Below are 23,236 nucleotides of genomic sequence, written 5' to 3'. Positions count from 1 at the left end.
TACTTCTTGTTCACTTCAATTACTCAGCAAAAGAAATCACAGGGAAACGTGCAATTGTCTCACATGCAATAGTTTAAATAAGCCACTTATTAGTGGCTGCTAGAACTGCACCTGCAATTTTATTATTATTACCAGGTACTGCTAAATTTTAACAGCCTTTACTCCTACTGCTTTCTGTACGTGCTTTATAATATTAGCTATAGCACTTCCAATTCAGCAGTGTTCCAGCACTCCCACAGAAGTGAGGAAGTCTTTCAGTTTGCCAGCTCACCAAACAGCACTGCCAAATTCAGACCACATGGCAAATACCTGACACATTATATGAAATGAAAAGTATGGCACAGTGTATTGGATTTGCACGGCAAGGTTTAGGTAGCAGGGGGCTACAGGGGCGGCTGCTGTGAGCAGCTGCTAGAAGCTTCCCCAATGTCCAACAGATCCAGTGCCAGCCGGCTCCAAGACAGACCCACCACTGGCCAAGGCCGAGCCCATCACTGACGGTGGTAGCATCTCTGGGATAACACATTTAAGAAGCCAGAAAAAACTCTGTGCAACAGCAACTGCAGCTGGAGAGAGGAGTGAGAGCAACATCCCTGCAGCCCCCCAGGTCAGTGCAGGAGGGGCAGGGGGGCTCCAGGCGCCGGAGCAGAGATTCCCCTGCAGCCCGTGGTGAAGCCCACGGTGGGGCAGGCTGTGCCCCTCAGCCCGTGGGGGTCCATGGTGGAGCAGATCCCCACCTGCAGCCCGTAGGGGTCCATGGTGGAGCAGATCCCCACCTGCAGCCCGTGGGGGTCCATGGTGGATCAGATCCCCACCCGCAGCCCGTGGGGGTCCATGGTGGAGCAGATCCCCACCTGCAGCCCGTGGAGGACCCCACGCCGGACCAGGTGGGTGCCCAAAGGAGGCTGTGACCCCGTGGGAAGCCCAGGCTGGGGCAGGGTCCTGGCAGGGCCTGTGACCCCGCGGGGAGAGGAGCCCGGGCTGGGGCAGGGTCCTGGCAGCGCCTGTGACCCCGCGGGGAGAGGAGCCCAGGCTGGGGCAGGGTCCTGGCAGCGCCTGTGACCCCGCGGGGACCCAGGCTGGGGCAGGCTGTGGAGAACTGCAGCCCGTGGGCAGGGCTGACACCGGAGCAGCTGATGGAGGACTGTCTCCCGCGGGAGGGACCCCAGGCTGGAGCAGGGCAGTGTGAGGAGCCTCCCCCTGCGAGGCAGGAGCGGCAGAGACAGCGTGTGATGGACTGACCGCAGCCCCCGCTCCCGTCCCCCTGCGCTGCTGGGCGGGGGGGGGGACGACAGAAATCGGGGGTGAAGTCGAGCCTGGAAGAAGGGAGGGGTGTTTTTAAGATTTAGTTTTATTTCTCATTATCCTACTCTTTGATTGGTAATAAATTAAACTAATATCCCCAAGTTGAGCCTTTTTTGCCCATGATGATAACTGGTGAGTGATCTCTCCCTGTCCTTATCTCAACCCAGGAGCCTTTCATTATATTTTCTCTTCCCTGTCCAGCTGAGGAGTGGAGTGATGGAGCAGCTTCTGTGGGCACCTGGCATCCATCCAGGGCTAACCCACCACACACAGTTAGTAGCAATGCTTTATTTTTCATTCTCCTCAATTCATAGTTATCTAGTCTGGATATTGAACTTACACTTCCTCTACTTTAGTATCTCAATGAGAGCTATTAATGATAAAATTGGAAACACGCAGTACGCATTCAGAAGTAGCCTATGACACAGGAAAACAGACAGGAAAAACGGATAGCCATACCTTTCCTATGACACCACACTTTTCTCCACCAGGAGTTTAATTCTTCCACTTGCATTACTGTAGAACCTGGACCTAGGTATTAAGCATACCCATACTGTGCCAGGCGCTGCACAGGTAGAGCAGAAACAGAGAGCATGACAAAATGAAGAGGCATAATTTGCTGGTCAGCATAGTAAACTTTGCACTTACATGTTTCTAAAGACTCATGAGGTTATTACAGGAGTGTTTGAGGCACTGCTGAAGAAAAAAACAGGAAAGCTCATTCCACTCTGGAGGGAATTCTGGCACAGGACTCAGAAATAAAAGATTTAAGACAGTTCTGCCTTCTGAATGCAAATCACCAACGTTACTACAAGAAGGAGCTCGGCAGTTTTGACTGCCCAGGCTAAATAGGGACTTCATTTAATTATATCTAAATATGGGTAGAAAACATAAAATCTTTTCATTAATAATAGTAATAAAGACAGAGCAATCCAGCTGGAGAGCAATTCACTACAAATGTTAGTGCATGTTTTGCTGACTGACTGGATACTAAGCAAAAATGGACTCCAAATAAAATATAAAAATAAATGTTTATTATATTACAATATAATAAAGGAAAACAGCATGCAATATGATAAAAAGAAACAGTACTAGTTATTATGCACAATATGATAAAAGAGCAATAGGAGCGATGCATCAAATCATTACTGCAAAGCATTACAGTGATTAAGAAAAAGATACATCACCGATTACCACCTTAGTAACACCACCCAGGCCCACACTTCAGCTGGGAAGCCTCGCTGCAGCTGATGCCAGGAGTCTCGGTAACTGGGAAGCGCCTACACAGAGCATCCACCCGTAGGTGAGGCTTCCGACCCAGTCCCGGAGCTTGCCTGCCTCAGCGAAAACAAAACCAGCTTACATACCCACTGTATGCAAGCTTTTAAATTTGTGCCAAGTGCAGGTGTGCACTGTCTCATGATCCATTAGGTCCACACACGCCAGGGACGCTGGCCAGATGCCCGAGTGTGGTTGAGTTACTCTCACGACACAGCTGCACACGGTATTTATCGTCCGGCTGGTCCCGCTCATATACTGCCTGTTCAGGGGGCTCAGAACAAGCACCACCTGTCAGATTCATTAAATCCGATTTAAAGTTGTCCTTGAGCTCCCTGTGCAAGTTAAACAATCCCTAATTAAATACATGATCAAAGACTTTTCCATGAGCAGTAACCAATCATTACTTAATAAACTTTCACCACAGTGCATTACACAACCACATCACAGAGGTGACTCAGGAAGGGGCAGGAGTTATCAACCTGGCGAAAAGTCACCGCGTTGCTCCCAGAGTATGATTCTGCTATTCCGGTAACCTGTTTAAATGGCTGTAATTTCCAACACAACTAGTTATTACCTTGAGATTTCATTTTCTTTTCTAGCAGAACTGCTGCCTTTTACATTAAGAGCAACATGTTCAGGTTTTGTTTATCCACAGATCTGTTAAGCGAACGCTGTGCCGTCAGGCTAGCGCTGTGTGAACTGCTTCTGGGAAAAAAATGGGAGGTGGAAGATGAGTGGTGCAGTAACAGCTTTTCTTTCTTTCTGTTGATCGTGTTATTTTGCTAAAAATCACCCCCCCAGGTTTGTTGATCGTGTTATTTTGCTAAAAATCACCCCCCCCAGGTTTTTAAGCAAGGGAGCAGTGACCGCCCGCCGCGGATTGCAGCCGGCAGCCACCTTTCCCCGTCAGTGCCGCGCAGAGGACGCTGCGGACGCGGAGGGGCCGAAGCGCGCCGCGACCCGTAACCGCGGCCCCGCGCGGCAGCACGGCCGCCACCCGCGGCGTCCGGCTCTCTGACGGCCGGGAGCGCCGCCGACGCTCGCCCGCGAGATCACCGATTTTTAAAATTCCCGCCTAAACTCAGCCCCCAGCCCCGCCCCCCGCGGGGCCCCGCCGCTCCTCGCGCGGAACCGCGGCACGGGCGCTGCAGGAGCCGAGCGCGACACCCCGCTGCCGCCTCTGGCTTCCGCGCCGCCGCCGGGGGCGAGCGCCCCTTCCCGCCCGCGGGGCGTGCCCGGCGCGCGGCCCCGCCCCTCCGAGCGCCGCTCAACGGCCTCGGCGCCGGCCGCCTCGGGCCCCTTCTCCCGCCTGGCGGCTGCGCTCGCCGCCGTGCGAGGGGGCGGGGACGCCGGGCTCGCACACGCGGGCGCAGGCGCGGCGAGGCGGGTGCCCGCGGCGCGGCAGGAGCGACTCCGCGGCGCCCGTTCGGCGAGGGCCGCCCTAAGGCGCCGCCGTGCGCGCCCCCGGCCCCCTCCCCCGCCCGTCCGCCGCCGCCGCCGCGCGGGCCCCCCGAAAAGGGAGATGGGTCCGGCGCGCTCCCCTCCCCACCTCCTCCGCCTCCTCCACGCTCCCCGGCACCGGCGCGCCCTGCTCGCACCGCGCATGCACGTACCCCCGCCCCCGGGGCGCGCGCGCGCACTGAGTGCTCGTGCAGGAGGCGGCGGTGACGGCCAGAGAGACGCGCGCAGACCCCCCCCCCAGCCCCCCTCCCCAAATTCCCCCCCTCCTCCCTCCCTCCCTGCCCCCCCTCCCCGGCCCCCTCCCGCGCGGCGGCAGCGGCGGCAGCGGCAGCCCCCCGCGCTCCCCGGGAAGTGCGGTTCCGCGCGCGCGCGGGCGGCAGGTAAGCGCGAGCCCTCTCCCCGTTCCCCTCCCCCCCCGCCCGGCGGCAGGGCCGCCGTGGCTCTGCGCGCGCGCGCTCTCCCTCGCGCGCCCCCTCCCTCCTCCGCCTCCTCCTTTTCCTCCCCCCTCCCCTCCCCCGCTCACTGCTGCCGCCGCCTCCAGCAGCCCGGCTGCTGCCGGCCGCAGCCGTTAAAGCCCAGGCAGCTCGCGCTGGGTGAGATGGAGGCGCCGCGGGCGCGCCCGCCGCCGTCAGCAGCTCGGAGCCGTCGCGCGCCTGCCTCCCGCGCGCGGCGGGCGGGCGGGCGGGGGGAGGGCGAGGCGGAGAACACGGACACGGCCAGCGACGGATGCGCACGCTGGGGCGCGCGGGCCCCGCGCGGCGGCCGCAACAAAGGGGCGCGCGGCCGCGGCCTGGCGGCGGCGGGAGCCTGACGTCGCCTCGACCGCCGCCACCGGCGGGGCGGGCGCCGCGCGAGAGCCGTTGGGGCGAGGGGGATGGGGGCGCCGTGCCCGCGCAGCCCCGCGAGGCGGCGCGGGGCGGGGGTAGCGCCGGGCTCGCTCCGGAGAGCGGCCGCCTGCTGCTCGCGGGCGCCCCCGACGACGGGCCGGGAGCGCGGGCGTGGTCTCCAGCCCAGGGCCGCGCCGGCAGCCGCGGGTTCCCGTGGCGGCGGCGGCGACGAGCGGGCCGCGGCGGCCCGGCAGGGCTGGGCCCGCCGGGAACCCGCGCCTGCGCCGCGTCCTCGCCGGCGGGTGCGTGGAGCGGCGTGCGCCCGGCTGCCTCCGCGGGCACGGGCACGGCAGCGGCGCGGCCGCCCGCCTGCAGAGCCGCCAGAGCCGGAGTGGCCGAGGCACCGAGCCGGGCTCGGACGGCGGCGGACAGGAGCTGCGAGAGCAGTTACAGCCCCGGACACGTTGCCCCCCGTCCCTGCGGTGGTGTCGCTGTGTAACAAGTGTGCGTGTGCGCAGCAGTGATGGGTGACCCCGCGGCACAGGCGGGTGGGCGAGCGGCAACGGGTTCCCCCTGCCTCGGGTCAGTGCTCGGGGTGCTCTGGTCAAGTGCCCGCACTCGCAGAGCAGTAACTTTGTTTCTTTCACCAGTTACACACCCCTGTCAACACCACTTTCAGCCGATTACTTCGCCTGTATTTGGCTATGGCTTAGGAAATCTCAACAGAATTGCCGCAAAATTGGGTATTCTTTAACAGCACAGGGTGGGATCGCTGCTAGATTATTAGCAGTGACTTTTGCTGTTTGCTTAAAAAGAAGGCAGCGTTTTTCCCCAGAAAAGAACTCTTAAGTGGATCCTGTTGAAATAATTGTTTGTCCTGCCCTCTTTGGTGCTGGAGCAATGCATTTTCCTGGGATGGTAGACTGGGACAGCCCAGAAAAATACACACTGTTTCTTGGGGTTTGGGGGGTGTGCGTATTTCAAACATTTATATGTTACATTTATAATGTATTTCAAACATTTATACAGTTCTTGTCAGGCTATCTTAACATCTGATTATTTAGTACTAAGAAAAGAATTTTGGCTTTCCTCGGGTTTTTTGTAGCCAGTGGCACTATATGCTGAGATTCCAGACGTCCAGAGGTATTTGTGGGGGGGCAGGTGTTCCCGTACCGTGCTGAACACCCAGCATCAAGAGTGGAAGTTGCATACCTGTCATCTGCTTTCATTTTGTATAGGGTCAAGTATAAATTAGAATTTAAGAAAGGAGTTCCCAGTAGCTCTGTGCCAGGTGATGGAGGATTTGTTCTGAACTGAATATTAAATTTCCCTCCTCTTCGCTGCATTTCCTGCTTCTATCACAATTGGATGCCTGTGGGAGTTTGGGATTGAGTAATTTAGGTGTTCTGGATCATCCTTTAGCTGTTCCAGCATCTCCACTGTTTGGAGACTTGGTATCTTTGGTGTCTCTTTCTCAGGTCCTGGATGCGTGTCCATCTGCAGCCCAGACTGCTGTCTTTTGGGATGCTTGGTCTGCTTGCCAGACCCTCTGCTAGGCTTGCTCAGCTCACTGATTGAGCAGAAGACTCATCACCTTTTTGATAGGTTGGTTGCTGAGTTAACTGTAGTGATTCCTGTAGAGGTTTTTCAGACTTGGATGTAGTGCAAAGTAAGTAACAAGAAAGCGGATTCAGGGAAGTAGGCAGAGGAAGGTAAACACATGGTTTATGACAACAGCACTATCAGATCAATTTATGCAGTCATCTGTAGAACCAGTCAAAATATCTGGGTGTTTTAACAGTGCATTTTGTATAATTTAAAACAGTTGAAAATGCCGTCTTTTAACATTAATTTAAAACAATTTTTGAAATAGATTTTATCATTTCTTAAAATGTTATTATCTTTCTGTCTTTCAGGCTCAAGGCAGCCCATTGTAAGGGCTAATCTGTCAAATATTTAACAATCATTTGTTCAGAAAATTTCCTGCATTGTTCATGGTAAGGCTTATATTTGATATTTCACCTTTAGTTTGTTATGCTGACACATTTAGAGTATTTTGTATATGTTTTTTAGTATTAACTTTTCCTTTAGCTATAAGAATGACTTCTGCTGCAGTTGGATCATACATTTATTGGGAATTGCAACTTCACAGGTTCCAGTTTCAGGTAACTGAATCAATAAATATTTGAATAAATTAGTATATTGATGCAAAAGTTTGTCCTTTATAAATCACTGTGTATCCTCTAAAGTGTATAACCTAGGGAAAGAACTTTATATATTCACAATTTTACAAATTTACAAGTTTGAGAGTAATGCTTTTATAATTTGAAAGGCTTTTCCTGGTTATATTAAGCAAAAAAAGAACAAACCAAAAAACAAATTGGCAATTCTTTGAGCATGTAAATCACATCAACTGTTGGGATTTTATGACTTGGAGTACTTCATAAAAATGACGACACTTTCCCTTGTTATTTTACAGGAGTTTTTCATCAGTATGTCTGAAACCATTAAATATAATGATGACGATCACAAAACCGTGTTTCTGAAAACATTAAATGAACAACGATTGGAAGGAGAATTTTGTGACATAGCTATCGTGGTTGAAGATGTTAAATTCAGAGCACATAGGTGTGTGCTTGCTGCCTGCAGTACCTACTTCAAAAAACTTTTCAAAAAACTGGAAGTTGATAGTTCATCAGTAATAGAAATAGATTTTCTTCGTTCTGATATTTTTGAGGAAGTTCTCAATTACATGTATACTGCAAAGATTTCTGTTAAGAAAGAGGATGTAAATTTGATGATGTCTTCAGGCCAGATTCTTGGTATTCGATTTCTAGATAAACTCTGCTCTCAAAAACGTGATGTATCCAGTCCTGAAGAAAACACACAGTCCAAGAGCAAGTACTGTCTAAAAATAAACCGTCCTATGGGGGAACCTAATGATACTCAAGATGATGAGGTGGAAGAAATTGGAGATCATGATGACAGTCCATCAGATGTGACAGTGGAAGGAACTCCACCAAGTCAGGAAGATGGAAAATCACCTACCACTACCCTGAGAGTGCAAGAGGCAATTCTGAAGGAGTTGGGAAGTGAAGAGGTTCGAAAAGTAAACTGCTATGGCCAAGAAGTGGAGCCTATGGAAACAACCGAATCAAAAGACTTAGGATCTCAGACCCCTCAGGCTTTGACATTTAATGATGGCATAAGTGAAGTGAAAGACGAACAGACACCAGGCTGGACCACAGCAGCTGGGGATATGAAGTTTGAGTATTTGCTTTATGGTCACAGGGAACACATTGTATGTCAGGCTTGTGGTAAGACCTTTTCTGATGAAGCGCGATTGAGAAAGCATGAAAAGCTACACACTGCTGATAGACCATTTGTTTGTGAAATGTGTACAAAGGGCTTTACCACGCAAGCTCATTTGAAAGAGCACCTGAAAATACATACAGGTTACAAGCCTTACAGTTGTGAGGTATGTGGAAAGTCTTTTATTCGTGCACCGGATCTAAAAAAGCATGAAAGAGTTCACAGTAACGAGAGGCCGTTTGCATGCCATATGTGTGATAAAGCTTTCAAGCACAAGTCCCATCTCAAAGACCATGAAAGAAGACACCGAGGAGAGAAACCTTTTGTCTGCAGTTCCTGCACTAAAGCATTTGCTAAGGCATCTGATCTAAAAAGGCATGAGAACAATATGCACAGTGAAAGAAAACAAGTTACTACAGCCAATTCCATCCAGAGTGAAACAGAACAGTTACAGGCAGCAGCTATGGCTGCTGAAGCAGAGCAGCAATTAGAAACTATAGCTTGTAGTTAAAAACTAAAGCGGGAACTTTATCAGAAATAATATAAAAAATGACAATGAGCAAAATCTATCATTGGTATACGTTTAGACTGAGAATTATCTTTTCAAGAAAACATATTTTTAGAGGATTTGGATGCCACATAGGAACAGATAGCATTGCTTGGTTAAGTATTTTAAAGCATTTCAGAGATGGATATTCTTAGAAAATGAAACTGTTTTGTTGTCATTAGCAGCATAATGCACTAATATCCCGATTTATTTGAGAATACGATCAAGTTCTCTATCAAACAGGGATCATCACCAACTGGTGTTTTTTCATCCTGTGTGGAATACTGCATACAATGTAGACATTTAATTCAGTGATTTAAGTTTGAAAACGTTGAGATCTCAGAAAATAACAAAGATGGAAAGAATATACTTGCTTTTCATAATTATGAAGGTGTTATACCTGCGTTTTTTGAGAAACAGATGTTGATTCCCTAAGCTTTTTAATTGCTCCTTTTTTCACCTAAGTAGGTGCTAGGGGTTGTACAACAAGGGTGTAAGGGGGGACGGTGATCAAAATGAAATTGCTTCTTAGTCCATTCCCTCAGATATCCTCTTATTTTAATTAAGGTGGCAAGTTTAATTAAATACTTGCTTTCCTGGAAAAGCCTGCATTGTTCACAGTGGTCCTGGCTGGCAAAGCAGAAGGTCATGGCATTCACCAGTCCCTCTGTGGGGAAAAGAGTCTGCCTCTTTTATTTCTGCACTCACTCTTATGCAGGCTGCCAGAGATGAGACAGAGCCACAAAGGAAATAGGGTGCAGCGTGGAGGAGGCATCTTCCTTACTTAGACCCATCAGAAATTAGTTAAAGCTAACACAGCCTGAGGCTGTAGTTTTTATTATGCAGCTTTCAGCTCACCTAACCTAGCACAGTTGCAAAGGAGTGTTTCTGGCAGCACAGGAGAATTAGCTGTTCCGCTGAGTGACCAGGTGTCACTGCCAGACCTCTGGAGTTGCAGAGCACAGCCATGGGCTGTTGCACACCTGCCTGCAGCGTTCAGGCTGGCCATACGGGCTAATAGGTTCTGCTCAAATTTTAAAACTTCTGCCTTCTGACCCACCATCTCTCGGCAAGTGCAAGACTTTAGTCATCAACTTCAGTTGTTATTGATCCATAATCAGTGTTCGCTAACAGACTGTTACTTAGTTGCCTGTTTTGTTTTTTCAGGCAAGCTGGGGTAGATGCTGCTAATTTAACTTTTAACTCACAGAGTCAAAATAAGTGGTCTTTGGATTGCAGTCTTCTACATGTAGTCAACAATAGAAGACACAGTAACAGTGGTAATGTAATCCAAAGGGGTATCGAGCCTTTATTTTAAATTTGTAAATACTACAACTGTTGTCAAAACTTCATTTGAAGTTGGAATGGGCAAAAAAACACACCCTTGGGCATGTGGTTGGGTAGCATTGGTCACTTGCGATACATATAGCATATGAAAGTGTTAGACCAGTTTCTGGTAAGTTACTGTGTGGTAGATCACATCTTGCTTTTTTCTAAGTAGAAATTGAAAATAGTGTTTTTGGAACTGTTATATGGAACTTTGATTATTGGTTGTTTTTTTTTTTTATTTGGTTGGGTTTTTTTACAGCTTCATTTTATTCATGTATTCATCAGGTTAAGCAGTTATCTTAAAATGCCAATAGCTGTTTGAAAGCTAGTCTGTAAATAAAACATGAACTTAATATTTTAGAAAATGTAAACTTTGGACCTTTACCGATATATTTTTTTAAAATGTTGCTTCATTTTACATTCAGTAATATTAGTTTGTAAACAAACTATACATTTTGTATCTGTGCAACATCAAAGGATGTGTATTCATTGCATTTTATTGGTTCTCTTGAGGAACATGATAAATGACCATTGTTAAAATGTTTTACTGTATATGATCATAGATATAAAATTGGTAGGTCCAAAATGGGATCTACTTTTTTCTAAATATATTAGTCTTGCTATGTTTTCTTACCTAAAATTGTGTTCACTTTTTCTTAGATGATAAAATTGGGATTGTTAAGACTGTACAAAGGAGATCTGTTGTGATGAGAGTTCAGGAATTTAAAAGATGAAGAGAGTAAATTTTCTCAAGATCTCTTATGAAGGAGTAATGAGCTTAAATTACAGCTGTGAACGTTTATGTTAGACATTAGAAAAAAACTTTTGAAGGGTTGAGTAATGGATTATTAGAACAGAATGACTGAGGAGGCACTGCAATCCCCAACTAGTGACAATATTCAAGAACGACTTGGACAAACATCTGTTAGGAATGGTATAAATACAGTTAATTCTGCCTTGAAGCTGAGGGATAAGCTAAGTAACTTCTCAAGAAGAGCTTCATTGGTTTTTTTGGAAAGTAATAAATGAAAATGAAGCTCACTGGGACAGCAGATGCTTGAATGGAAGGACAGAGCTCAGAGCTTACAGTTAAAGAAAATTGCCCTCTGACATTTAAGCACAAGCAGTCAGGCTGTGGATTTGAAATTGTTATAGAAAAGCAGGTGTGCGTTAAAAATCACAGCTGAAAGTGTTAACATTGTTTTATGTCAGAGTAAATTCTGCTATAAAGTTTACAGCTGTAAGAGTTATACAGGGTTGCAGCAGTAAGGGTTGCATGACGTTTGTCGCTCTTTAAAACTGGGACAGGTTGATATTACACATATTCTAGTACAAAAGTGTGCAGAGGCAGGAACAAGTGTTATCATTGCATGTTCCTTGGACAGGCGTAAACACCTTACATGAGGCTTGGTCTTAACAGGGTGTCATAGGAACAAATTCAGTCAAACCAATGGAATTGCTTCCATGTCAAAGGTTTTGAAAGAGGCCTCGACCTCTTACTGGTTTTTAACTGCTGAAGAGTCAGAAGACTGCTGTATGTTCCTGAGACCAGCAATGATAGTATTGATCCAGAAGGGAAAGGCTCAGTTATTTTTGAGAAGTTGAGAATTTTATTGGCAATTTCTACTACCACTATCTGTTTCAAGGGTGTGAACTTACCTTATTTTTTTTCTTTTTTGGAAAGCAAATGGGTAATTTTTTCTTCCCTTCTCAACTGTTTTTATTCAAAACAGGGAGATGGCCTGGAATGCTTAAAGTTTTGGAAAAGGTTTCAGAAAGGATGTGTGGAGGTAACATTATCTGTACATTATTGTTAATATGTTCTAAATTAATCATGTTCGTTGTGTACATTCTGAAGGGATGTTACCTTACATGCTACAGGGGTCTGTCTGTAAAGTTCAAGTAAATCTGTCAGCATCTTAAGATACTACTGCTCTCAACTCTCTCCTGTCTGTGCCAGAAGATGCCATGTACAGAAGCAGATATGTGTCAGCTCCAAGTCACACAGGTTTTCCAGCATGATGAACTGTAAACTATGAGTTGTGTTGATCCAGGAATGGGTACATTTTTAGTTTTACTTTTACAAGGATAGAAGCTTCTTTCAGAGCTTATGAGACAGAGGAGGAAATTCTGTCCAATTAATGGGAATTCTGTTGACTGTATTAGGGCCAGACTAGTCTAATATTCCTAATGAGGTTTCCAACAGCAGGCAGATTTTTAGTGAACTAGTATACGTGCAGGAATGACAGAGTGCTATAGAAACACAGAGGGCTAAAACCACATTAGATGTGAATTGATTGTTTTTCTCAGAACTAAGTAGGAAAATAATCATTCATGGAATGAGCCCAAAACATACACTTCTCCATGTATGGTTTGTGAAATCGGAGTCAGTTACGTCTTCAATATTACATAGGCTAGCAAAAACTCGGTTATTCTGGCTTGTACTGAACGTCTGTCCATGTTATGATGTTAGGTGACCATATGGCTTCAATGGAACTGTGCATGTATTGTGGTTAAGTATAAAAATAAGTTCTTGCATGATCAGGGCTTACATGTATGTAAAGCAGCAATGTTAGTTGATGTGAAATGAGGTTCTTCTGGTGACCCAAATGGGTCTATAAGGTCAACATAAGTTGAGATGCTAAACCGAATCCTCTCGGTTGCAAAAAGGTGCAAATACTAAGGAAGAATAACCATTTACAGGATTATAGAATGGTTTGGGTTGGAAGGGTTAAAAAGCATAGTGCTTTAAAAGACTAAGTAAGTTAGAGTGAAAAGAAATACTTGAAATAAAAATTTTGCTATTCTGTGATCTCAACTGTATGTTCCTGAAAATAGCGTGGGTTTATTGTAAAGAGAAAAGGGAACAAAGAGAACACATTTTGAATTTTGGTTGAGTATTTTATATATATACACATATATATATATATATACACACACACACACACATATATATATATATATATATAAAATTGAGATTAATTAAGTAAAAGATTGAATATCTGATTAATTTCTGATCCAAACTGTGTTAGCCACGGGCATGCTGCTGATTATTTGGTACAACTTGGTTTGGAAACTGTAAAAGTTCAGGAAAGAATACTTTCCATCCCTTCTCTGCTCCCCACCCCTTCTTATCAATATTTAAACAAATACTAGAAAATTAAGCAATTCACAGTTGAGTACTTGTGTTTTCGTTTTTCTGCTTTAATCTTTTAAAAAGTTTTAGCTCTCAAGATTAGAGTTTTAAAGGTGGTTGTGTGAAAGAAAATGCCTCGTGCTGACTTCAGTAGCAAAAGTTTGAGAAGTTCAGCTTCTATTTGTTCATGTAAGCTACAGAATACTAAGTACTCCTCAAAATCTTGCCATTTAGGTACCCAAACTGGAGTTCTTTTGAAGATCAGGCCCCAATTTTCTAATCTAGAGATTGTCTTTGTGATTCCAGTAAGTGTGGATATTTGAATTAATAGAGTTGGGTGAGATATAGAATAAAATATGAGATGATTTCAGAAAGTCTACCCTAAGTTTAGAGTATATTTTTAGGGACAGATTATCTATTATTAAGTCTTTTGTCAATTTAGACACTGCTTTTTGTTACAGAAGAGACAAAGCATTTCTGAGACAAAGTACATCGACTGCTAACGACATACAACTTTTCTGAATGTAAACATTTACAGATCACTACAGAATAGAATAATCCTACCTAGAAGGTAAAGACAGATCTAAGGAATTTCCATCTTTTTCAAGTAGTTAGTCCATAGATCACAGTAGTATGCCAAATCAGCCAGAAACATGCATGTTTCATTAAAAATTCCATTACAGCAGTTGGTCTGTCATTTGTTTCTATATATATCTAAAACAATTATAACATTCTTACTTGTTTCAGAACAGATGGAGGATTTCCATGAAGAGATTGTGTCATAGGAGTCAAGATAGCTCTTCTCAGGAATGATTTTTAAATGTAATAAAAGAAACCTGAAATAATAGAGTAGCTAAAAATAGTGATTTATACAATATTGATATGTTTTCCAATGTATTTCTCTCCACTGTTCTTTTATATTTCTTTTATTTGCAGGCCCTGCTCCTTTAGATATGTATGAAACTCAAAACTTGGAAACTTGGATGAACTTCAGTGGTTCCAAGGTGAACAGCACTAGAGCTTTTGCAACAGAAATCAACTTTTGAAGTCTGTTTTTTTAATAATCTGCAGCTAAGCATCTAATTTTTTATTGATAAACTTGAAAAACATGTAGGCCATATGAATAAAGTTGTACCATGTCTGACCTGTTCATTACATGGATATCAAAAAGCATGGTCAAAGCAGAATAGATACTTGTATCTCAGACTCCTTCCAAAACATATATATTAAAAAAAAAAGTCTGTAGTTCTTGTTTGTAAAACAAGTGGTACTAAAAAGAAATTGAAATTCTTACTGAATAGAAATTCCAAATGTACGTTCTTTTTGATAATACTGAGACATTTTGAAGAAGTGTATAAGACAGTAAGTACGTATTATGTAGTATGCATATAAATAGATTGAAAGCTATATTTAATGCAGAAGTAAAAGGAATTAATGAATATACTGCATTGAATATATATCATCTTTATGGAGTCATAAAATCATGAGAGTTATGAAAACTGATCATTTCAACTTTTTTCACCGAAGCATAAAAGCACTCTTCTGTTTTAGAAAAACCTATTTTCTGATGGAAATCCATTATGTTAAAAGTAATAACCAAAAACCCCCAAACCCTACAGTGCTTACATTTTTAGTTTTCTGACCTCTTCTCAGTGGCTGTTTATACATCAGAGTAATCTGACTATGCAAGCAACTTGGATGCAGGGAAGCTCAATATTTAGAATATTTTCAAAGACAAAAATATCCTAAATTTTTTTTGCTGATAAAGATGATCTTTCCAGGATCAAGGGTACCACAAGCAGTGCTTACAGGAGCAAACTACTGTTGTGGCATTGCAGATTGCTCAGACAAGAGGATGTAGTATGGTAGAACTCCCCTCAGAGATCAAAACCTCACTTCTTTCTACACTAGAAATTGGAAGTGGTACTGACATGAGATCCTGTGTGACTTCAGGCAGGAGTTCCTCTTCAAGGGAAGTTGTCATTTATCTGTGGATGATTTATGTCTGTTTTGTACTTGTCATCAGAATAATTGGGGTTAACAGAGTGGAGTTTTTGGGACTATGTCTTTAAAGATAGTATTTTGTTCTGTTTTGCATACTGTCAAAGATTGTTTACATGTTTCTGTTTTGTTCAAGGTTGCATGGACAAAGTTAGGGAGAAAAGTTGGAGTAAAAGCACGAATATACTGTGAAAAATGTTCTAAACTTTGCATGAATCAAATATAAACTACATGCAAATTTATATTTTATATATTTAGAGTACGTTATATTTAAGAATGTGTTTTCATTGCTTAAGAAGTCAGTAGCCTGAGATGATAGTTTGTTGATTTGTTTTCGTTACCTTATACTCCAGCGTTTAGAATCGGTGTATAGATTTATTTTTTCTTGGTTTGAAAGCCATGAAGTATCTGTTCCTGTAGCTCTATTATGCTAGAAATACCTAATTATACTGGCTGCCTATATCTAAGCAGCATTAAACACTTCTTTATACCCAGGGATCCATCTTCCTTGTATCCCAAATAAGCCCATTATCATGCCCCTATTCCTGTTACAAAATAGCTGAAGTTTTCATGAGATCTGCTTAGGACACTGAGCAGTGTTTTCTCAGGTGGCAATAGGGTTTGATCTGATTACTTTGCCAAGATATAAAGTGGATAGAAAGTGGCTTCTTCTGTTACGGAAATATAGTTTACAATGGAGTGTTTCTCCATGTTTATTTTAAAACTTAAGCATTGTTTTTATTTGTTTCTGTTCTATAAAGTTGGGTTTTGAGAATACAGTCTTGTAAATGCATAGCAAAGTACACTTTGCATTGTACAGCTTAATTTTGCTGAAAGGGTGAGTCTCCCCCCTTTCCTGCTCACAAGGGTGAACTTCAGTGCCAATGTGAGGTAAGTGATGAAGGTATTCAGGCAGGAGCAGGGATGAGGATAAACAGGGAAGAGGAAGGAGCAGGACCTTCTTGTTTCAACTGTAGCTAAATGAGTGACAGCTCACTCTGTCTTATATAGTTACCCCCTAAAAGTTTGTCCTGTCTGGACAAATCTCATTTCTAAGTTATGTTCTTCTGTTCTTGTTGAAGGCTTTCAGGGCAGAGAGGTTCAATTGAAACAGAAAAGACTTTCACCTATTTCTCCAGGTAGAATTTACTATGCGTAGAATTATGGTAGGGCTAATACTGTGATTGCTCATTAATATGCTGAACAGTATGTGCTATTTTGTTAACACAGTAATGGCTGTTGGCTTTGATCCAAAGATGATCTATTCTCAGTGTTCTTGGAGCACAGGAACAGGCTTAGCACTCTTTTTAACTCAAACATATTTGTCTATCCTAGGTGATAGCAAAAAGAGAGAAGCAATGTACCAATGTACCAAGGCAGTAAACTTTATGTCCAAGGCACAGATAAATCATGAGATGTTTCCCTGTTTGCAAGTGAACAAAAAACCTAAATGAGGTCAAGGGATTGAATCCATGGTGATTTAAGACTACTGAAGTTGTGGTTGCTGCAATTTATTGCCGTTCTTTTGCCCATAGTAGCACTCATGCGATGTCTCAGTGAACCGTGCCATGCAGAGCTGGAGTGCCTGAAAACTTAATGGTTATGAAGCGTTTCTGGGGTTTTTTTTGTTTTTTTTTTTAACCTTCTTAGCAGCTCCACATGATTGTCTCGGTGCTAGGGTCAGTGGAAGAGCAGCCCCAATTTAGCTGCTGTAGTAGAAGTGCAAATTGCTGCTAAAGGGGGTAATCCCATGCTTTCCTCTCTTGCTGGTACCTTTTGCATCCGATTCTCTGTCTTGTTTGCCTCAGATGTAATGGCTTTGGTGGCTTTAGGATAAGCCAGTTGAGTGAATTTCTATAATAAAGCAATTCAGTGCTTCAGTGAGTTAGTTTTAGGTTGACCTACCTTGTGGAAGCAATTCATTAGATCTGATTCAAGGTAAGTGGCAGGAGCACATCGCTAGAGTTGGGAGAAAGAATGAAGCGGGACTTGCCCAACTTCGGTATCACACTAAATACAAGGTAGTGAAACACAGCACTTGTTGCAAAGTGTTTGTGAGAAGCGCTCAGGCAACAGAAAGGACCAGACAAAACTCCTTTGCAACAGCCACTGGTGGGAGACTTCCAGGGTTTCAGAGAGTGAGGTGTGTATGCTGCAGTCCTGCTTTTTCAGGAGAGCAGAATTGGGGGTTTGAAGGCGGTGTAGGGTTTTTTTCTTTCTTTTATTATTTAAATTAATCTGGCTCTGTTTGCCTTTCATACAACAATCCCACAAAGCACTGAATTGTGACAAGTTGCTCAGGTTAAGGAGAAAAGAGTAGTTATAACAGACAATAGGTATTTAATTTACTGAAGAACAAATCTGTAACACCAAAAGGATGAAAAATCATATTTTTGCAACACAGATAAATGTTTACAAGTATAAGAAGTAGACAATATTCACTTCATACTTATTTTGGGTCTATTTTAGATCACTTACTGTGTAAAAAATAATCAGTCTCTTTAGTGATTGCGAATAATATAAATCCAAAGGATAGGGATACATTCCGTATTTCATTAGGTGATGTCAGACTGATTTCATGTTAATTTTTTTTCCTGTCTTTCTAGTTCAGGCTTCTGTAGTAAACTTGAAGTTTTTAGATGATTTTGATCTCTTTCCAGGTACAAATATGAATCCATTTGAAGGCCTGAATGTAAAACTCATAGGTATTTTTACATTTCCATTTGGTACTTCAGAATAAGGAGCTTTAAGTTCAGTTGTGTAGCTGAACCTGTGGAAGATATTTTTTGTCCAGAGTTGCCTTCTTTCAGTGAAAAGTTCTCCCCTGGAAATGTGTTCTGTTCTGTGATATTTCTCATAGTTTTCTGTCCTTTACTTTTACCAAGACTTTATTTTTCCCATCTGAAGTAACAACTGGAATATTTTCTTTTTACAAGGTGCCTTATTTTATATTACAGCTATTATTGATTTTTTTTATTTTACTAATTCATCCTTATTTTCCAGTAAGATTTATAACAATCATGGCTACTACATTCTTGCTCTGAAAGTATAAAATAGAACTTAAACCAGAATTTTGAGACATAAACTTTGTAATGTTGGTGTAAGGTTTCAGTCTTTTAACTTTTCAGCACTGTACGTGAAACCTTATACCCCTGAAAAGCAGGTAAGATCTCATCGAATGCTTCAATTGGAGAGACTTGTTTGTTCATTTGTTTGTTTTTAATATAAACATATTTTTACTTTGTTTCTGGAATTCTTGATCTTAAATCCAGTATGGGAAAAGAGTTCAACTGTACACTTAAGAATTAGGAAGGAGCAACCATACCCTTTCTTATTTTAGTAGAGTTAGAGATCTGAAGGTAACTGGCCTTGTTTACTGGACTAGCCATTACGTACAGCTGCACACATAGTAACAATTAAAGGCTAGTTTTTAAAGCATGTGACAGGCAAGTTTGCTTATGCTAGTTTTGCTACTCAGTCTGCAAAAAAACTGAAATACATTAGAAACTCTTACTTGAAAATGTCATGGCTGCCGTCATAGAGGTATGTTAGACAAAAATGTTTTAATTAAAGCTAACAATTACCCATTTTAAAAGCATTAGTACATGTTTTCAATATGAAACATAAGTTTAATTTTCCACTGCAGTAATTAACTTTTCCTTTATCCAGTTGTATGGCTTTCTTGTAGATCTCTCATTGTCCCAAGGGTGGGTTAAATGCAGTCAGAGGGGAGCCCTGATTTGGTGGATGTGATAAATTCTGCTGAAGTAGGGATGTCCTATTGGGGATACTTTATAATCGCATGTGGATTATGCTCTGTGAATCTTGCTAGCCTAATGTAAAGTTTTGATACTCTGCTGTTCTAAATCATTTTGTAACAAAGTTGATGTTTTCGAACACAATGTAAAATTTATATATTTATCTTATTTGATCAAGTTGTTTAATTTTCAGCCATGCATGATGAAATCCCAGTCCTTTTGACTCTACAGGACAAGTTAGGAAACTGTCGTTTATTTACTGTTTGTATTTCATATAGGTGTAATTCAATATAGTTTCCCATTCTCAGTTCTTGAACAATCTAAGGTGTTCAGTAGCATTTAAAATTATGCTTGTTAGATTTACGTTTGTAGTTATATGTACATTTTACATTTTCTTCTTTGAGCATTAAATTTGGCATGTAGTTTAATATTTACATTGTTTACATTTATCAGAATGTTGTAACTTAATTGTGGACTTCAATGAAACAGTATTTTCTTGCAAATTTGGGAATGTCTTATTTTAAAGTTGACTCTTCAGCTCATGGGCTAACAATTCTGTCATGGGTCATAAGTGCTTCTTTGCTTCTCTCTTTTTAAGTTCTTTGAAGACTTTGAGCATTTGCCTAAATTTATGACTTGTGTCAAGTTACACACACCAGTAAGCTGTGGTATGATTAGGGTCTTAAAACAGTTTTTATAGAAAAGAGGAAGACACATGCAAAAATATTGATTTCTTTTGTTGGTTTTTTGTTTTTTTTTTTTAGTCTAACAAATGTGGTGTTGTGCTGGTAGAACAGAAAAAGTTCAAAGGTGAGAATTTTACTTGTGGCAGGCTCCCAACTTATCCTATGAGTCTTTAGCATGCCGCAGAATCATATGGCCTTGTTCATGTCATGAGTCAGTGGTTATATGAGAGGTCCTTTAAAACCTTTTCCTATGTTTCACAGTGTCTCTGCTAGATCTGGAGTCATTAGCCAAGGACTTGACTGGACTGAATTCCGTGCTATATATAAGAATTGCTGTGTGACCTAAAGGCTCTGAATTTTGGGCTGTGACTCCTTCATCTACCTCAGTGAAGGGAATGCCTGTCTGCAGAGATGTGGCAGGTGGGAGCAGTAATTTCTTTGGCTCCACTGATTTTTTGCATAGTTGTATATGTAGTAATGTTTTAGGTGAATCATCCAGTCTTGTATTTAAACCTCCTAAATTTATCTCAGTCTCTGTTTCTTATTGGTTGGCTTTTGCTTTGGGTTCAGTTCCTCTGTAATTTTGACTCCCATCCATAACATAAAGATACCAATTTACTTGTTATGGGACTGGTGGAAGGTAGTCATTAAGGCCTGTGAGGCATTCAGCTATTGTGAGAACAGTGATGTAATCAGCTAGACAAGTTCCCTAGATGGAAGTGGGACTGTTGGGATCTCTTTACATGCCATGAGAAGTCCTGAGGTACACTCATCTTTGTGATACAAAAAAACCCAAAAGCAAACCCACCAAAAACCCAAAAAGCCCTAACACTGTACAGCTGTTTCTTCTAGACTCTATCAAAAATGTATCTACCTATAAATCTGAGCCCTGGACTACTATGCAGTTTATCAGATTAATTAAGAAAAATGAATAGACTCATGTATTGAAACTGATGGCCACATTTATCCTTGATCTAATGATATTCACTTTTTCCTACCTGTGGAAATGTTGCATGTTCTTGCTGCTGACTTTCAAGGTCTCATGTCTTTGGCTGCTGGAAATCTGTGCATTGCTATTCTTCTGGAGTACTTACAGAAAGGTAACTGGCTTTTGATTTACTTCTTTTTTTTTTCATGAGGATGGTACTTCTGCCCATCTTGATTTTTCTTTTTTTCCCTTCTCTGTTTATTCCCTACATCTGCCCATTAAAGGCATGTTAATCACAGAGGCATTAGTTGTTCTGGTCTAAATCTGGGACACTGAATATTATGATCCCTGCTATACAAATTGCAATTTGACACCTCAAATATTCATCTAAATAATTGTAGGTATTTGTTGCTGACACTGTCACAATTATTTCCTCTTAACAGTTTCTTTGCAGTTTTAGATGTAGTCTTGCACCTTGGCTAGTAAAGATTTTTATTATTAAACTTAACCATAAGATAGTCAGTGCCTGTAATTGAGTTTTGAAGACCCTTATGTTAGTACCCAGTTTAACAAAAGACATCAAGTAGATGAAGCAGTTTGCTGATGAGATTAACCTTCCCTCCCAAAGAGCTAGATTTGATTATTAATGTTGACGTGTGCAAGGAAATAAAAAAAAATGGCTCAGAGCTAATTCAATCTCAAAGTTGGGGGGGAAGTTTTTTAGAAAATATAAAATTAGCAGTTGGTGAAGACATATAAATGTTTCTGATTATCTCTTTATCTCTTTATTTTATTATAAAATGTTTTCATTTATGTTTAGGTGATTAGTTCCAAATGATTCTTCCATAAAAGGCTGTAAAATGTTAGCTGTACATTCATGTTAACAAAACACTGAAACACTGAACATCATCAGGTAAAAACAGCTTCTTTCTTGAAACACGTTTAGAGAGTTTCTGAATCTATGTGACCAAATAATTGTTTTCAGCTCCATTAGAATTAATGGGTTACTTCAGATGCAGAACCACAGTATTATGAATAGCAACAGATGATTTAAAGTGACATCAGTCAACTTAATTTTTGTAACTGTCTAAAAATGTTAAGTGTTGAAGTTCTTAACAAAATACCCTCTAAGGAAGTCAAGACTTCTTCCAAATTAATCTTTGAAGATGCATACTGGAGAATTTTTAAGTCTCCTGATTACTAGAAACTAGTAATACCTCAATCAAACAGTAAGAACTTAAATGATACACAAGGCAGAGATTGTATAATTACTGATAAAAGTATATACAGATGTTTTTGTAAATGCTTTCATATTTTCTATTTCATACAAGTTGATGGTACATGTTTAAATGAACAAGCCTGTGTATTGTATTTCAATGTTACAACCTCATTTTTACCACCATGCTTCATTCTCAAGGGCTTTTTTTGAATAACTGGGCATAACGGATGTTGGGTTTGGCTGATCTGAAGTTGAATAAGAAATAATTGTTAGTGCATTGTTTGTTTTGGTTGTTGTACTGCATGAACTGCACATTTTTTTGAGGTGAAAATTCACTACAGAGCTCCGTTCTGTGCAATTCTGTTATCTTTGTGCATTTGAACTTGTGAACAAAACTGAAATTCAAACCTAATTACATGGGGAAAAAAAGCTAAGGATGCTTTTTTAAACATTTTTGCTGATAACTTTCAATTTCAGGAAGAAAACTAAAAACTCTAAAATAGAATGTGCCTGTTTTGAGTATTTTATTACATTAAATACAGATAGCAGTTAAAGAAGGGTGTGCATAGAGCATTATAGTTAAAGACCTTTATTCTTTCATCAAAATGGTGTAGGCTCTGTTATAAAGTTGCAGGTACCCACCTAGAATTTTACAGGTCACTTACAGACTTTCAGATCACTGATCCATGTTTAGTGTTTTGAAAATCTTTTAACAAACTTCTCCACCGCCTTGAAACCTAATCCCTTAGAAACATACATTTAATTTCTTTTGAGGATGATGTAATAGAAATACATCCAACAGATTATTTTTTTTGAGAGGGAAGTGGATTAACATTTTTTTTTCATGATGGCTGAGTCTCCATTGAACATATGAATCAAATATGTAGGGGCCACATAACATCATAAAAAATAGCAGTGCAAATTTTCCTACAGTATTTCCAAATAATATGTCAGACCTGGTTTTTTAAAGATTATAGGGTATCCTTCACCTTTCTTTTAAGAATGCTGAGTATTGGTGACTGTAATCTTTTCTGTATTTTATGTTGGATGCTTGTACTAGAAATTGTTGTAGTTCACTTCATAGGTATCGTCTTAGTTCTCAGACTTAAGGTGAATGAAAATGATGATGGATGAAAAAAGGTTAGAATAAAGATTTTTAAGTAACATTCTTGGAGGGAACATCATTTCTGAAGAGCTGGAGGTATAATGTTTAGGTTAGTTAATTCAATTATCATCTGAGGAAAGTGAAATCTGATCTCTGAAACACAAGACAGGAGACAGAAACTAATGGCAATAAAGAAGCTGAAACTGCTAAGAGAAATAAAAGGAATATCCAGAAATCAGATACTAGAAATGGTGGGTGAGGATAAATCTGGAAGGCATTCCCAAGGAGAAATGATCTTGTATAGTATTAAAAAAAAAAAAAGGGGGTGGGGGGGTGGAAAC

General features: G+C 41.8%; 1 protein-coding gene across 4 annotated transcripts; it reads left to right on the top strand.

The window, feature by feature from the left end:
- Nucleotides 1-2,647: 2,647 nt before the first annotated feature.
- ZBTB14 (zinc finger and BTB domain containing 14) lies at nt 2,648-10,702 on the top strand. Of its 4 annotated transcripts, XM_055800146.1 has the most exons (4): nt 2,648-3,387; nt 3,430-4,427; nt 6,791-6,871; nt 7,354-10,702. In XM_055800146.1, exons 3-4 carry the CDS (start codon nt 6,869-6,871, stop codon nt 8,695-8,697), a joined length of 1,347 nt encoding a protein of 448 aa, XP_055656121.1. In that variant the 5' UTR covers nt 2,648-3,387; nt 3,430-4,427; nt 6,791-6,868; the 3' UTR covers nt 8,698-10,702. The 4 variants fall into 4 exon arrangements, with proteins under 4 accessions (XP_055656121.1, XP_027641129.1, XP_055656122.1 ...); XM_027785328.2 differs by lacking the exon at nt 3,430-4,427 and having other exon boundaries at nt 2,648-3,114; XM_055800147.1 differs by lacking the exons at nt 2,648-3,387; nt 3,430-4,427 and adding an exon at nt 4,582-4,640.
- The last annotated feature ends 12,534 nt before the right edge of the window (nt 10,703-23,236 follow it).

This window comes from Falco peregrinus, chromosome 3 (assembly GCF_023634155.1).
Source record: "Falco peregrinus isolate bFalPer1 chromosome 3, bFalPer1.pri, whole genome shotgun sequence".
NCBI lineage: Eukaryota > Metazoa > Chordata > Aves > Falconiformes > Falconidae > Falco > Falco peregrinus.
The sequence above is the reverse complement of the archived record's forward strand: the minus strand, read 5'-3'. Positions and strand labels throughout refer to the sequence as shown.